Here is a 17450-nt window from a genome sequence, read left to right as displayed (position 1 = left end):
TTTTTCATTTCATTGTATGTCATTTAACAATTTTTTTCTTTATTTCTTTTTTTTTTACTTTTGTTCCCACTTTTTCTCCCTTTTTTATTTTCTTAATATGCACTTATATTACATGTAAGTTTGCATGCATTAATCTATGAACAATTTTCACACAAATTTGCGCATTTTCCCATTCACCTGAACAGGCAAGGTTAAACATTGCATTAATTTAAGCGGCCAAACAGATATACATGTATATATATATATATATATATAAATATACGTATATTTTTATATTTGTATATATTTACATGTATTTATATATGCATACATTTTTGCGTATTTAGCGCCAGAACAAATTGAAATTCCCAACTTTTAGCAGTTTTCCCCATTATCATTTTCATATAAATTTCATAAATATATCATAATATGAACTAAAACAAATTTGAGCGTTTTATTTTTCGTAAGACATATTTTTTGGTGAGTTTTTTTTGTTTTACGTTTCATTGTTGTTGAAAGTTATAAGAAAGATTACAAAGGATGATCGAGCTATTCACGTTTTTTCATAAAAATTATATATTTTCCCAAATGGCAAAAGAGCATTATGCACGTGTTAATACCTAGTGGCAGAATAATAAGATCTCGTGCACTAATTTACTCTTTCTTAAAATTTTTCTTTTTTTTGTTTTATGACACATGATTAATTTTATACATGCTTTTTATTCATTTGTTCATATGCATGCTCCCTTATCTACAATGAGAATACGTTTTTACTTCATAAATTGTGTCGCATTTTAAGCACATATATAATATATATATATGTATCGATGATAAACTTTTTTATAAATTTATCACATCCGTACGTAGATTGCAAAGCCCTTTATGTTTTGTACTTGTTTGTTCATGTAGCATGGAAATTACAAATGTTTATTCACATAACATTTCCTTTTTTTTTAATAAAAAACGCTGATAATTGTTCTGTACACATATGCATATATACATGCACATAAAAATGCATACATATATACATAGTCGTATACATATTCATTATATATACACGTTTTCGTTCAAAAAAGGTATGTGAAACACGTAAAAGGAAAGATATAAAGAAAATGGGGAACAAGAAAGAATAAAAATAAAGTGAAAAATTGATAAGCGCATTGAGCATACAAAAACATTTTATATTAACTAAAATACTATAAGATCGTTAAAAAGAAAAGTCTAATTAAATAGACACTTCAAATGTATCATTATCATATATGAACAGATAAATACACATGTATGTATATAAATATATATATATATATATATATATATATATATATATATATATTTAACGATGTTTACATTTATGTGTATATACCCAATGAGACCGCCTCAACTAAGGTATTAACACATAAAACAGTATCCATAATTTAGAAAGAACCGAAATTCGTTCTTATCAGCAAAAATACCTCTTCAGTTCCTCCTTCTTTATAGTGTATTTAATATTTCGTAACTTGGTCTTCAAATCATGTAACCTTTTAATTTCCGTTTCTGTTAGATTTTTTTTTAACTGTACGTGAAGAAGTAGCTGTATTTTTTCTTCAAGTTTTTTTTTTTCAATTAATAATAATTCTTTTTCTTCATCTTTTCTTTTTGATATATTATTTTTTCTAAGATTATTCAGCTCCTCTTTACTTAATAAATAATCTAGAGATAAATTTTTTTTGTCCACATATTTTTCATTATATTTGACTAGTTTGTCCAATATTTGAATTTCCAAATTATCTAACTTTTCTTCATTATGTGAAGAATTATTTTTTTTCATTTGAAAAAACAAATATAAATTTGTTGTTCTATAAAAATTAACAAATATATTTAAATATTGTTGTAAAATGTTAATGTAAAAACTTCCGTTCTTTTGCAGAGTATATGATTTATCGTTCCCCTGGTCATTTTCATTTTTTGTTTTATTTACTAATATTAAATTTTCTATTAATTCTGCAAATTGTTGTAATGAACATCCTGATAGTTTTTTTAATTCCGTTGTTTTGCCATTTCCATTTTTAATAAAATTTTTTACAATTGTATTGTCCTCCCTTATATTTAACTCTGACAAAAAATTAACAGCATCATTAATAAGAAAACCCGAATTCTTATCTGCATCTAACTGAAGGAAATACATGGCAATTTGCTTGTTTAAATTTTCACTCAAACAAGTAACAAATTTAGAATTCTGAATACTCATTTTTTCTTCATATGTATAGATCAAATTAACCAAATCTTTTATTATACTCTCTTCTGCTTTGGATAAATTCATATCGTTTTTGTACACTTTATAAATTATATATGAACAGGCAAGAGTGGTGAGGACATATCCTATTATTTTCATTTTAGAACGCTTCTTTTTTCCCTCCTCAAAGATAAAATTATTTTCCCCCTTAGCCTCTTTATTTGAGTAAGCAGTGTTAGCCTCTGTATTTGCATTTATATTACTGCTGTTACTATTATTTGGTTCCCTTTTTTCACTGACGTTAATAATAGCGCTCAAGTTATTAGAGCTTCCTTCTTTATCTTCGACGCTTTGGTCGGGGGCCCTCTTTTTCTCAACACTTCTACTGCTACTACTACCGTTGTTATTACTAGTCGTGGAAATGGGTACGTACCTTACGAGTGAGACCCCCACAATTGAGTACTTGCCACTGCAGCAGGTGTTACTAACATAGTTGCACTTCTTACAAATTGGAGCACTGGTATTCTTAGTTAACCTTGTTATGGATGTAACGTAACCATATTTGCTTATATTTCTAACGTCTCTAATGTTATGGATGCTTTCGATTGAGCTAATGTTCAACATCCTTTTGTAGGATTTCTTGCCATTTCCATTTCTATAACAATGTAAATTTATATTTCTAAAAGGTGCATAATTCATTTTGCTTCATATATAACGTTACTGTAAATTATCGCTATTACATGAATTTTGTTACAAATACTTTTTTTTTTTTTTTTTCCTAAAACATTATGCAGTTCAAGTGTTTACTATATTTATTATATGAACTGGAATTCAAAAAAGGAAGCTAACCCATAGGTAAAAAAATCAGGGTTTCCCTTCATAGCCTTATTCTACACGTATACACATGTACTTATCGTGAGTACATGAAATACGTATATATGTACAAGTCACACGTAAAACATGTACTTAACAAACGCGCATAGTACACGAACTTCTAACAAACGAACACAAAATTAATATTATTCTCGTTTATAATGTATCCTTTTCTATCCCCTTTCTTATTTTCATTTTGTAGGACCAAAAAAACAAGTTAATGTACTACTTACACTTTTAAACGATATATTTTTCTCACCTTGTCGTGATATACATCTCCCTCGAGCTAAATGTTTATTTATTTTGTTATTACAGCTTTTATATGTGTTTTTTTTTTTTTTTTTTTTTTTTTTTTTAAAAAAAAGGAGAAAATATATAAACAATAGTAAACGTTTTACTTTTACAATTATAAAGAAAATCTTTTTTTTTTTTTTTTTCTGTTTTATGCACAAAATACTAGTGTTGTTAATTATTCCCATAATAGTCAAGCAGAAAAAAATTGGTAAAAAAGTAAGAAAAAAAAATATGCGAAAAGCAGTAAAGGGTCGAAAAATAATAATTTGAAAAGGTGGAAAATAAAATAGGAGAAGGAGGACTACAAAAGGTACAGTAAATAAAGTGAATAATAAAAAATATTAAAGCGAGAAGAAAAAAAAAAAAAAAGAATACTCAAGCATATGAGATGGGAATTGTGTTTAAAATAGATATTATATAAATATACATATGTACTATGTGTAAGTCACGTTTACAATTTATGGAAAAGAATTCAGTGGCTAAATTTCATGTATTTCAAAAATGTAAAATATAATTTGAGGCATGTTTATGATTTTTTCCATATTTCCTTTCCTCGCCTTTTTTTTTTTGCCAATTTTTTTGTTCATTTTTTTATTCTTTTTTTTTTGTTAATGTTTTGCTTATTTTTTGCCCATTTTTATTGCCTAATATTTTCCCATTTTATTTGTTTCTTATTTCCCAAATTGATATAAATAATCAGAGTTATTTTTATGCATATATATTTATATATATATATATATATATACTAATACATATACATACGTACGTTTTTTTTTTTTTTTTGTACTTTGATTTTTCTATTTTTTTGTGCTCTCTATAACTGGGATTATTTTACATTAATATTGATTTATTTTATTTATTTTTTTTTTTGTTTGTATGGAGAGGGAATATATAAGTGCCATGGGCTGCAGTAGTTTTTTCCTACATTAGTCATATATGCGGAATATACGCATAAACACACCATCAAATGTGCTTGTTTTCGTATATGTACACGCGTACGTACATACTTACACGAATATATACATATGCACATCTATATACATCCATACATACACGCATACGTACATACATGCGCGAATGTGTATGGGCTTTTTTCCGCCACATCATGCCATAATTTCAGTGTCTTTTTGCCGAATAGCGAAATAACAGCTTACGAAATTATGCCCCAAAATGAAAGAACTGGAAAAGTATATCTAACGGAATAACTAAATAAGCACATAAAAAATAAATGTGTAATTAGTGTAAAGGAGTGGATGTAATTTATAAATTCATGCGGAATGTAAAACGTTGGTAGGTTTACACAGATTTAGAATCTCGTAAAATGAGAAAGAAACCACAATACATTACAACATGGCAGATGCGAATGATATAATAAAAGAAATAATATATAGATCAGCCGATGAATGCAATTTTAACAATGAAGAATTAAATTTCCCTAGTATACTGAAATATTACTATGATGTGACTAATAAATACAATATAAAGAAGCAGCTGTCAGACGAAATTTTTAATAAACTGTTGACTATATGTAAGAATATAATTGAAGATCAAGGGACGTATGAGCATCCTAAAAGAATGTTGGATGCAGCTGTATGTGAAAATATGAGCAATTCAGGTAGTAATACTATCGATTACTCTATGAACGAAGACAAGCTATGTTATTATAGGAATTATGACTGTGTAGCAACATTAAACAAGGAAAATAATGGAAGAAGGGATGTTCCTCTAGAGAAGCAGAAATACGAACCGTATGGGGGATTAGGAATGCGTGAGAAGTATGATCCTTGTCGGGGATTAGAAGCGTGTGGAAAGTATGAAACCTGTGGGTTGTACGCACCGCATGATAAAAGAAGCAGTAACCGAAGCAGCATTGTGAAAATTGCTACCCTACGAAAAAAAGAAAACATAGAGGACGCAGATCTTATATACAACTTGTGTAAAAACGACAAATTGGGCGTTTTTTCAATTATTAAAAAAAAAAAAAAAAAGACGATGCAGGTGATGGTTATGGTAGTGATAATGATAGTGATGATGGCTATGGTAATGCCGCTGATGTTGACAGTGGTGGGAAGAGGTTTTATAAAAGCATATGTGATATCAATGAAGAGAGATCTAGTAACAAGGAGCTAGTTATTGACGAAAAATCATTCCTTCATAAGAATAGCAGAAATTTACTAAAATTGTTTTTAAATGGAAATATTATTTGTAATGTATATAAGAAAATAGTAAAACATAATATTAACAAAGACGATAGAAATGTGTTAAGGGTTAGAAAGAACAAAGTCAAGTTATACAATGAAAGCAACATCCTGTACACCTTTTATACATTGAGGAGATACTACAACGCATTGTTAAATTATTTGAATAAAAAAAAATTAATAAGAAATAATTTTGAAAAATACACAAAAATGCAAAATAAAAAATTGCTACTGAAATATTACGACTTATGGAATTATAAAAATGAAAAGAAGATATATGTGAGGAGTGTGTATGAAAATATATTTTTCAAAAGACAGAAGAAGAATATGTGCTTATATATGAATGTATGGATAAATAAATATAAGAAAAGGAAAAAAAAGCATTTTATTTATCTTCTTCATATATTTAATGAATGGAAGAATTATGCGCAAAGAAGGAGAATATTACGAGAAGGGAAAAACAAAATAGAAAGGAAAAAAAAAAAGAAATTTTTTTTGGTTTGGAAAAGTAAATATCATAAAAAAATTATAAAAAAGGGAAAAAATAAACAAATTGAAAATGTATATAATAAGAATTTATTAATAAAATGTTATATTCATTTAAATTTGTATTGTAAACACAGAAAAAAAGAGCAAGGTTGTTATTATGTTATTCATAATTATTGGAAAAGCAAAATGTGGGAAAAATATTTTTATTTATTTTTAGAAATATACCAAGAGGAAGTATTTTTTAAAAAATATTATAATGATTACATAAAAAGAGTTAAGATTATTTTTTTGAGAAAATTTTTTTCCATTTTAACAAAGCATATTGAAAAGCGTAAAAAATTGTACTCCTGTTTGAACGAGTTGAAAGAGAAAACAAAGAGAAATATTTTGAAAAATTATTTTAAAAAATTTTTTTATCTATATAAGGAAGAGCAAAAATTTAAGGGTATCATATATATATATGATGAAAAAAAAATAGGTTTTATATTAAAAAAATTTTTCTCAATTTTGAAAAGGCACAAAGACAGAACAATCAACTTGAAGAAAAAATTTTTATTCCTTTATGATAAAAAGAACAAGGATGCAATACAAATTATTTTCAATAAATGGAAGAGTTACTATTTTGCCAACTCAACCAAATACATATTTTTATATAGCAAATACAAGTATAAGCTCATGATACAGTCCTTTGACCTTTTACATAAATATAAAAATTATAAGAAGAAACGAAAGTCTCAGGTCCTACAAGTAAATGACTACTTCCTAACCAAGGTGAAGAAAAAGGTCATTGTTAATTGGCTTAACTATGTACATAGATACCGAAAAAATATTCTGAACTATTATAATTTCAATAGTGAGGGTAATTTGTTCGTGCTCTTTTTATTAAAACTATTGCTGAAATATCAGTCCATATCTAAAATGATCAGTTGTAAATCCTTTTTTGATCTCGTTAATTTTCAAAATATTAACATAAATGTGAATAGCTTAATTTATATGCATAAAAAATATTTCGCTAGTAAAAAGATTATACAGAGTGCAAATATTTTTTACGATAATGTAATGTTTGTTTATAAATCTTTAAACATCATCTTTTCGTTCATCCCCGTTGTATTTGTCGTTAACCTGCGCAAGTTGAGGTACAACTTGCCCTGCCTTTCGGTTTCCATCAAGCTGGTTAGTTCGCGCTTATGTGATGTGCTTCATGTATGGTTTGCTTCATACGCGGCGTGCTTCATGTATGGTTTGCTTCATACGCAATGTGCTTCATGTATGGTTTGCTTCATACGAGGCATGTACCACATGACAACGCTTAAAATTCTTTTCCTCTTAGGGTCTGTACAAGCGCATATTCGACACGTGGCTTTCAGAGTGCAGAAGCATAAAAGTGTTTAAGAAAAAATTAGAAAAAAATATTTTAAAAAAATTTTTTCTACAATATTTTTATCTAATTCAAAAGAAGAAGACACTGGTAAACTTGAAAAGTAATTACCATTTAATAAAAAAATTGAAGTTAAAAAGATATATCTTTGGCAGATGGTTTTCACTACGTATGAAGTATGTAACATTTAGAAAAAATTTTAAAATGTATGACTATAAGAACAAGGAAAAGAGAATGAGAAGAATTTTGTTGACTTGGTTAAATATGATTAAAGTAAAAAATTTAAAAAAAAAAAAAATTATTGACCATTTTAAACATTTATTAATGAAAAAAAAGAAATTGTATTTTAATCTTTTTATTGAATATGTTAAGAAAAAGAAAGAAAAGAAAATAAAAAAAAAAATTTCTATTCTCTATTGTATGAAGAAATATAAAAAGAAAGCATTCAAAGCTTTGTACATATATACAAAAAATCTAATCTACTTTAAATCGTTAAGGAGAATGGCAGAGTCATATTTAAAAGGTACCTGTATAACTAAGTGGAAGAATTTGACAAAGCACTTTTTAAACAAAAGGGAGCAACTCCAAAATAGACTCTCCTATTTTTATTTAAAAATACAGGGGAAATTTTTCAACATACTCTTTATCTACGTTCGCCTTATCAAAATTAAAAAGAAAAAGGTAGGCTTCCATTCTCCTTTTATTACTAATTCGGATTCTGCGTTAGTGTCAGTGTCAACCTCTGCGTCTGTTTATGTTTATGCTTCTTCTTCTTTTTTTTTTTTTTTTTTTTTAATGCACTTGCCATACGAGACAGCGCTGGAATCCGATATTTTCTGCATTTCCATAGCGCTTATAAAGAAGTACATTTTAAGTTTTTATTTGAACGTTAAAGGTGTTAATTGGGGTTTACTTCAGCATGTTTAATGTCGTGTGGCGTGTTGTATAGTTGTATTTTTATTTGTGCATGTGGATATACTTTATTTAATTTATTTGTTATATTCGATTCGATTTTAGTTCACGTATTTGATGATTAGTATATTTGTTAACTCGTTCACTTGTTTACTGACGGAGCCACTGATCGATTCATTGACTTTTTTTTTTTTTTTTTTTTTTTTTTTTTTTCCATTTGCTCACCCCTCTTAGCTGTCCCATTTTAAGGAAATTCATGAGAAATTTTTGTCGTACAACTACCTCAACAAATGGAAGAATTATGTAAAAATGAAGAAAAACAAAAAGGAGTTTCTGAGCAATATGAGGAGCCTTTTTAGTAGGTACAAGGCGGCTCAACAAGCAAACGCGCAAACACACACACACGCATACACACATAGTTAGATATATATATATGTATATACACTTGTTCACACGTGATGATATGTATGTGATGATATATATGTGATGATATGTATGTGATGATATATATGTGATGATATGTATGTGATGATATGTATGTGATGATATGTATGTGATGATATATATGTGATGATATGTATGTGATGATATATATGTGATGATAAAATGGTGATTATATGTATGTGATGATAAAATGGTGATTATATGTATGTGATGATAAAATGGTGATTATATGTATGTGATGATAAAATGGTGATGATATGTATGTGATGATAAAATGGTGATTATATGTATGTGATGATAAAATGGTGATTATATGTATGTGATGATAAAATGGTGATTATATGTATGTGATGATAAAATGGTGATTATATGTATGTGATGATAAAATGGTGATGATATGTATGTGATGATAAAATGGTGATTATATATATGTGATGATTTTTTTTTATTTTTATTTCCCACTTCTTTTCCACTTCACCATTTCAAAGGCGACTTGTGAAATTGCCAACTGGAATGTAATTATATACGTTCGTATGTGTATGTATGAAGGTGCCGATTATATTTTTCACCTGTTTATTTTACTTATTTATTAGGAAAAAAAAGCTAGCCATTTTGAGTAAGTGGTACACACTCTTCGTAACAAATGTCAAGTTTAAGAACTCAGAGAAGATCGTGTCTAGTAAATTTAGTGCTCTTTATTTTTCTCGTCTATGTCAATACAATCAAAAGATGAAAAGGGTAATACTTTAGAGAGGGGATAGTGTTATAAACTATGGCATATTTTATCCTTCGTTATTTTAATATTTGTACAAATACGTATGTGTGTTCATATAGGGGTAGTATAAGTATTCATACATGTACATTCATATATTTGTATACATGTGTATATGCATGGTTATATGTAATATCATTTGTCCAACTGTCCATTTATCCATGTTTCTACTACTCTTTTACTCATATGAAACTAACCCGCGCGTTATCTATACCCGTCCCTTCGCAGGTAGAATTGTTCTTAAGAAACAGATGCAACGTTTTGATGTGCCAGAGGGCACTAAAGCAGTGGAAAAAAAATAGTAGACTTAAGAAAAATCAAAGGGAGATGGTAAAAAATAAATATTTGTTAAGGAAATGTAAATATTTTGAATTATGGAAAAAGAGATTACAAAAAGTAAGCAAGCGAAATGTTCAAGCATGTACATTATATAAATATAGGCAATTGAAAAATTTGAATAGCTTAAGAATTATTTACAATGAATGGAAGACTATATATGCAGAAAGGAAAAATGTAAAAAAATTTGTTTATGTAATAAATAGTTATGTATCTAAGAAATTAAAATATATTTCTTTTTTTATTATTTACAAAAACAATGAGTATTACTTGAAAATGCAACATGCACTTACCCATTTTTTATTAGAACAAAGAAATAAATTAAAAAGAAAAGTATTACTAATATTAAAATATAATAAAAGAAATAGAATTAAAAATAAGACGGCCGTTCTTTTTTATTTTAACAATATCAAGATGAAAATATTTGATGCTCTAAGGGCTTATGTTGATAAAAGAGTAACCTACAGGAGAAATGAATATATATTAATACTAATCAGGAAAAAAAAATTCTTTTACGCTATTCTGAATATGTATAATTTTATTAACAAAGTTAAGATGAGTTTTTACGAAATTAGAGAAAATTTGCACCGGAAGGTGAAGCGGTGCTTCCTCACTAGTTGGTAGGCCAAGAAGGGGAAAAAAAAAAGGAAAAATGAATGCATACATACGTGCTTATATACGTACACACACACATACAAATACGCATGTTTTCCCCTCTATCCTGTTTAAATTGCGCATTAGGGCAATCCCAACGTTGCATTAATTTTGTTTGCTTTGTTTTGTTTTATTTTGTTTTGTCTTATTTTGTTTTGTCTTATTTTGTTTTGTCTTGTTTTGTTTTGTCTTATTTTGTTTTGTCTTGTTTTGTTTTGTCTTATTTTGTTTTGTCTTATTTTGTTTTGTCTTATTTTTATGTTATTTATTATTATTTTTTTTTTATTTTGCCCACACACATATTACTTCCCTCCTGTCTGATACAACACAATGGCACTTTGCTAACTTCCATTTCCTTTAGGCTCTCCCTTACATTAATGAGAAAAAGGGCTAGGGAAACGTCTCGCATGATATTAAGAAAAAGAGAAAATAAAATGAAAGCTCAATTGTTCTATAATATTAAACGAAAAGTAAACAGAAGGAATTACACTGTTCTTTTATTAGGACGAATCAATCAGTTAATAAAAATAAAAATGTATAATCGTGCTATATCTATTTTGAGGGAAAACAGGGTATACGTGAAAATACAGGAGGTTAGAAAAATGAAAAACCGCAGCGTCGTAAGGGAGACGTGTATGATACAAATATAAATATATATATATATATATATATATATATATATATATATATATATATATATATTATATATATATACTCATATATATACTCATATATATGTGAATGTACATACATACGTGAACATCGCTTTCCTTACCCCCCCTTTCCCAACGCAGAAACTTCTTGCAAAGCTAAAAAAGAAGCTACAGATTAAAATTATGAGAAAATGTTTTAAGGCTATCCAGAATAAAATACCCAAAAGGAAGAGGAACGAAGTAGAAAAGGAAATGATAAAATGTTTTTATGAAAGCACATTAAAGAAAAAGTTTTTTAAAATCGTTAGAGAATTATCGAAAAACTCAATGATGACAATGAATAGCACAGTTGAAAAAGTGAGTAGCAATCGTTCAGGAAAAATCTTAAAAAAAATGTTCATAAAATGGATCCTTTATGTGAGAAAAAGAAAAGAATATAAAATGGTAGATAGATTAATAAAAATAAAAAAAAAAGCACGCATATTTTTTTCCCTTCTATATTTAAGAGTTCAAGAAGGGTATCATAAAATTTTGGTTATATATAAGATTTACAGACTTTTTCACTCTGATTGTTTTAAAATGCACCTATTTGATCAATTAGTTCAGTGTGGTAAAAATGTTCATTCTGTTCTTAGTTTAAGAGGAGAAAACATTAATAGGTTTTCTTTCCATGATGCCAATCATAGGAATAGCAGTCGCATTAGTCAAGGGATCGAGAATCGCAAGCGCAGGAGCGCTCCTAACGTTATTAACGTTACAAGTTTCTTCGATCACAGCAACAGCAGCGGTATTAGCGGTATTAGCGGTATTAGTGGTATTAGCGGTGTTAGTGGTATTAGCGGTGTTAGCGGTATTAGTGGTGTAAGCAGTATTAGCGGTGTTAGCGGTATTATCAGTGACGCAAGGGGGGTAATGAGTCTGAAACTCCTTTTGGCATTAAACCGAATTCTACTACAGATGAGAGGGGATGAAAAGAGCGTCTTCAAGGAGAAAGAGGTAAAGAGTAGAAGGAGCCGCCAATTGAATGATTTTTTAAATATTTGCTATATTTTGAAAAATTGTAACATAAACAGACTGATATTAAATTATTTGTTGATGTATGACATTTATGATATGTATGAGTTTTTTCCTCATTTTAAAAAGAATTTTAAAGTTTTATATTACTTTTTTTTTAATTTGTTATCTGTCAAAACGAAAAAGGTGTTACTAAAAGTTTTTAAGAAAAATCAAACTCATTACTTTGTTAGAGTGGTTAGTATAAAGGATAAAGACATTGTACAGAATTTTAAGTTTCTGATTTTCATTTATTATATATTTAGTAATTTGTTCTTGTTTTATTCAACAAGAAACGGCTTAAATAATGATTACAACAAAGGTCTAAGTAACCGGGCAAACTATGCATACATCATTTGCTCAACGCTGAATTCCATGTTTTCGACTTCGTCTGTAGGCATTAGAAACGATCTGAATAAGTCAGGAGAAAGCACAAGGAAACAACAAAATTGTGATAATCATGAGTGGTTTTACCATTCTAAGAAGCAAAATAGTAAGAGGTTTATTAAACATAGTAGAGATGAACAGAATGGCTTCTACCAAAGGAGCAGCGGAAGTAGTTATAGTGAATTAGACATGCAATCCGCTTTATCCGAAAAATCTTTTATGTCCTCCTTTTCTCCTCGTTTTCAAATTAATGGTGAAGAGACGAAAAATGGGGATTGCAAAAAAAAGGGATGGAAAATAATACCTGAATATGTTCATGTGAATTGTAGAAGGGGAGGCACCATAACTAATGACGCTTTTGAAAAATGTATGATTGAAATTTTTAGAAAATTAAAAACATGCATATCAAATAAATTTAAGGAAAATAATTGTATCCTTGCACACTTTTCTTTTCTCGTACGGATAAAAAAAAATAAGTTATTTCAAGTTTTTTTTTTTTTTAAAAAATTGAAGAAATGTGTTCTCTTATGGAATAAGTATTGCATAACAAAGAAAGAATTGAAATCAACGGAATTTTCAAAAATTTCCAGTATAAAAAATAGAAGAAAAAAAGAGACGTTAGAGAAATTTTTTGGTACATGGGTACTATCCTTTAACCAAATTGTAAAAGAGATAAAAAGGAAAAGAAAAAAAATATTAAAAAAACATATACACTTACTTTTTTTATATTGGTATAAGCTTATACTAGTATGTAATTATGACAAAACAAAATTTTGTGTAATAAGAGAGAGAAGGGAATGCAGATTAATAAATACCCATTTTGTAAAATTACATACACATTATAAAAAAAAAAAGAAGGAAAAAAATTGTTTTGAATTAATTAAAAAACATAGTAATAATAAAATAAAACAGACTTTTTTTTATATATGGTTGTTGTTATACAAGTATGAAAAAAAGTGTTACGTGGTAACTCAACAAATTAATAAGAAATTGTTGAAGGTTTTCTTGTCTAGGTGGGTACATATATATCAAAAGAAACAGTTGTACAAAATTTTTATCAAGGCAATATCAGACTATTTTTTGAAAAACATATTCACACATGTAGTGGAAAAATTGAAATTTTATAATTTTATAAAAAGAAAGAAGAGTAAATTGCAAAAAAAATATTTTTTAATATACTATAATTTAATTAAAAAGAATAATATTATTAACAAACTGCAAATATATATATACTCTTCCTTGCAGTATAAAAAATTAAGACACTCCTTTTTTTGGTGGAGGAAGAGGTATGACAAGAAAAAAAATTGCATAAAAAGTTATTCTCTATGTTTGCAAAAAAAAATATATAAATTCTTCAACAAATGGATAACTCATTTTATTCAAAACAACAAATTGTATGAGGAGAAAAAAAAGAAATGGAACAAGTTTTGTATGAATATGTACTTTGGCATGTGGTTAACATATTACCGATATAGGAAGTTGAAAAAAAAGACAAAGAAGAATATATTGAGGAAATATTTTATCTCGTTAAGAAAAAAGTATTACACGAGTGTGTTGGTGAAAGCATACGTACATAAGACAACACAGAGGATGCAACAGAGAATCTTTATCCTTTTTAAAGAGTATATAATTTTTAAAAAAACTAACAGAACTGTTAAGGAAAATTGCATAAGATATAGGAACAATTACATTTTGAAAAAGAATTTCGAAATTTGGGTAAACCATTATTTTAAGACAAAAAAAATAAAAAATGCGATAAAGAAGTTACAACAAATCTGCAATAAAGAAACGCAGAAAATTGTTGTTCTTCTGTGGTTAAACTATACAAAAAAGAGAAGAAAATATCGAAGTATTTATAGGACAATTATACTTAAGGAAAACAAATCATTAAAGAGAATTTTTTATATGTGGAAAAAATTATTCTTTTTTATCATTTATCGGAAAAAAAAAATCATATCAACTTTTTTTTATATTTGGCTACAGAATTTTAAATTTGTTTTTTTTATAAATAAAATAAATATTTATTTTTACAATATATATCAAAATAATATATTTTTTTTTTATTATATTTTGAAAAAAAAAAATGAAAATTATAATCAGCTTATGAATGGTTCCTTCACTTTTGTAAAGAAGCAAATCAGAGAATTTTTAAATTATTGGACAAATCTTTTACAATCCTCGTTTCTTTCGTTGAAGATGTACACACATAAATGTAAAAAATTGAAAAGGTATATAGAGATATATAAAAAAGAAATAAAGGAAAGGAAGAAGAAGCAATGCTTTGTTGTTTTATTAGTGCATTCCAAAAAAAAAAAGAAAAAAGTGCACTTGAATAATTTATACTTGAAATATACTATTGAAAGGAAATTTTATTTGTTTAAAAAATATTTCGTAATACTTATCAACATATATTTTTACAATAATCATTTACGTTTATGTGAACAGACAATTCAAAGCAGAAGAGAATCGAGAATACTAAATGGCTGTCTTACCAAATGGATGAGTTACAAAATATATTGTAAGGAAAATTATTTTTTACAAGATCTATGTAATGACTTCTTAAGCTATAGAAGAAAGTCCGAATTTTTAATTTTGTTAAAACAGTTTTATATTGAAAATAAATGGAAAAATTATTGTGAGTATAATTCTCTAATGTTTTATAAGAGCATTCAAGAGAAAACTTTTATTCGTGTGTTAAAACACTGGATTGATAAAACACGCATCTATTTTGAAAAGAAAAAAAAAAAAGATAATTTTAAATATAAGTATCATATGAATCTTGTTAAGAAATATTTTTTCCTTTTCATTTTTGCTGTCAACAAGTTAAAAATTGAAAAAAAAAATTTCGACATTGTTCGTTTTAAAAAAGAAAAGACACTGAAACAAAAGGTATTAACAACCCTCTACAACATTGCTCTAACACGTTTAGGCACTTATGAAACTATCATAAAGTTATCAAATCGAAAGAGTGAAAATAATCTTTTAAAAAAATACTATCATGTGCTGTTTCATTTTGTGAGGAAGAAAAAATTTCTCAAAAATGGCACTCATCAAATTCAAAATATGACAAATAACAGTCTTTTGAAAAAATATTTTTACATCTACATTTTTAAGTATGTATCCAGTATCAGCCATTACAAGTATTACTACTATAACAAGTACTTGTCTATCTGGAAATACTATGTTGTGATGAAGAAAAAGGATGATAGTTTTGCGCACACGGAAGAGGAAGAAGTGGACGAGGAGGAAGTGGACGAGGAGGAAGTGGACGAGGAGGAAGTGGACGAGGAGGAAGTGGACGAGAAAGAAGAGGACGAGAAAGAAGAGGACGAGAAAGAAGAGGAAGATAAAGAAGAGGAAGATAAAGAAGAGGAAGATAAAGAAGAGGAAGAGGAAGAAGTGGATGAGAATGAATTGGACGCAGGAAATGTGTCCAAACGGAGCAAAAGTGGGGTTTGCGCCTTTTTTCGGCAACACAACGATAATATGTCAGACGACAGTTCACGTTATACCTTAAGGTTTAAAGATCATTCCAATAAAAGTGGTGAAGAGAATGTAAAAGACGATGATTACATTGATGAAAACATAGATTCCATTATTAGTTATATTGCTTCATCAGAAACAAAGGATGATAGTGATAGTTCAGATTCTGTTGAATTAAGCAAAATAAAATTATGAGGAATTTCTCGTCATGCCTCTAACGCATACACCATTTGGGCGAAGAGCCTGTGAAATGCCGCACATGAGCTTACACATGTTTACATACACGTAATTATGTGCGTTCGCATAGAGGGGGGGGGAAATAAAAAGGAGTATGCTAGAATAGCAATATTTTTGTGAATAAGCCAACTGGTGAGGGAATGCTTTTCTCTTGGGTATCCTTATCTGATCTATTAGTTTTCAAATTTTTTTTTTTTTTTTTCTTTTTTTTTTGTCACATTATTTTGAATTTTTTTTTTTTATGTAGATAATGATTTAATTCATTTCTGTTATTTGAAAAAATACCCTTGTGTCGTTTCATTTTTATTTATAGTCATAATTGTACATGCAGCATTAATATAATGTTAATGATAGTTGTTTTTTTTTCCATGTATTACATTTTCTTTATTTTTAAGAGAATCTCTTTAAGCGATATCTTTTATTTTTCTCTTTTTTTTTTTTTTTAAATTATAACACGAATATGCACGTATGTATGCATGCATGTACGAGTGCATTTATATACGTGCGCATGTATTTATGAATATAAAGGGGCATACATTTGTACACCTGTGCGGGAGGGGATAATTCTGCCCTTCGAACGTACGTACTTTGGCAGTGTAACCAGTATACAGTTTTTACCTTATTCATATGTCTGTGTTATTATCCTTTTTTATGCTTCACACATATATATATATACGTAAAACTTTTTTTATTAATTTTTTTGAAATAAGCAAAAATAATGTTAAACTTGATTTAAAAAAAAAAAAAAGAGTTACTTCATTTAGTGCGAATTTTGGATATTACATATTCCTACCACAAATATACGCATATGTATGCATAAGTACAGGAGAAAATGCTGCATATATATGCATGGTAGTATACTTACATGCATACTGATGGAACTGTTGACTATGTAAAAAATAGGATACGTAAAGGAGACGTTTTAATCTTAAGAACCATTTTTAACAAGACCTTATGCGCCTACTCTTTATTTTGAAAAATAATAGTTGTATATGTTTATGTAGAAAAGCAAAAACAGATCGACGTTCAAAAAAAAAATTAAATGGCGCAGAAAATGGTGAAGCAAAATATGGTGGGGCAGAATAAAGTGGAG

At 27.8% G+C, this 17450-nt stretch overlaps 2 protein-coding genes across 2 annotated transcripts; one reads left to right on the top strand and one right to left on the bottom strand.

Annotated features, from left to right (window-relative positions):
- Positions 1 to 1420: 1420 nt before the first annotated feature.
- On the bottom strand, positions 1421 to 2893 carry MKS88_000476 (uncharacterized protein; the record flags this gene model as incomplete). The annotated part of the gene is made up of 1 exon (XM_067215837.1): positions 1421 to 2893. The coding sequence occupies one exon, from the start codon at positions 2891 to 2893 to the stop codon at positions 1421 to 1423; it is 1473 nt and encodes a 490-aa protein (XP_067075713.1).
- A 1818-nt stretch (positions 2894 to 4711) lies between these two features.
- MKS88_000475 (uncharacterized protein) lies at positions 4712 to 16315 on the top strand (the record flags this gene model as incomplete). Its single annotated transcript, XM_067215827.1, has 8 exons — positions 4712 to 5297; positions 5360 to 7221; positions 7379 to 7699; positions 8573 to 8700; positions 9376 to 9520; positions 9783 to 10510; positions 10906 to 11164; positions 11339 to 16315. 8 exons carry the CDS (start codon positions 4712 to 4714, stop codon positions 16313 to 16315), a joined length of 9006 nt encoding a protein of 3001 aa, XP_067075712.1.
- Positions 16316 to 17450: the final 1135 nt, after the last annotated feature.

This window comes from Plasmodium brasilianum, chromosome 1 (assembly GCF_023973825.1).
Source record: "Plasmodium brasilianum strain Bolivian I chromosome 1, whole genome shotgun sequence".
Taxonomy (NCBI): Eukaryota; Apicomplexa; class Aconoidasida; order Haemosporida; family Plasmodiidae; genus Plasmodium; species Plasmodium brasilianum.
This window is presented reverse-complemented; position numbering and strand designations above follow the sequence as displayed.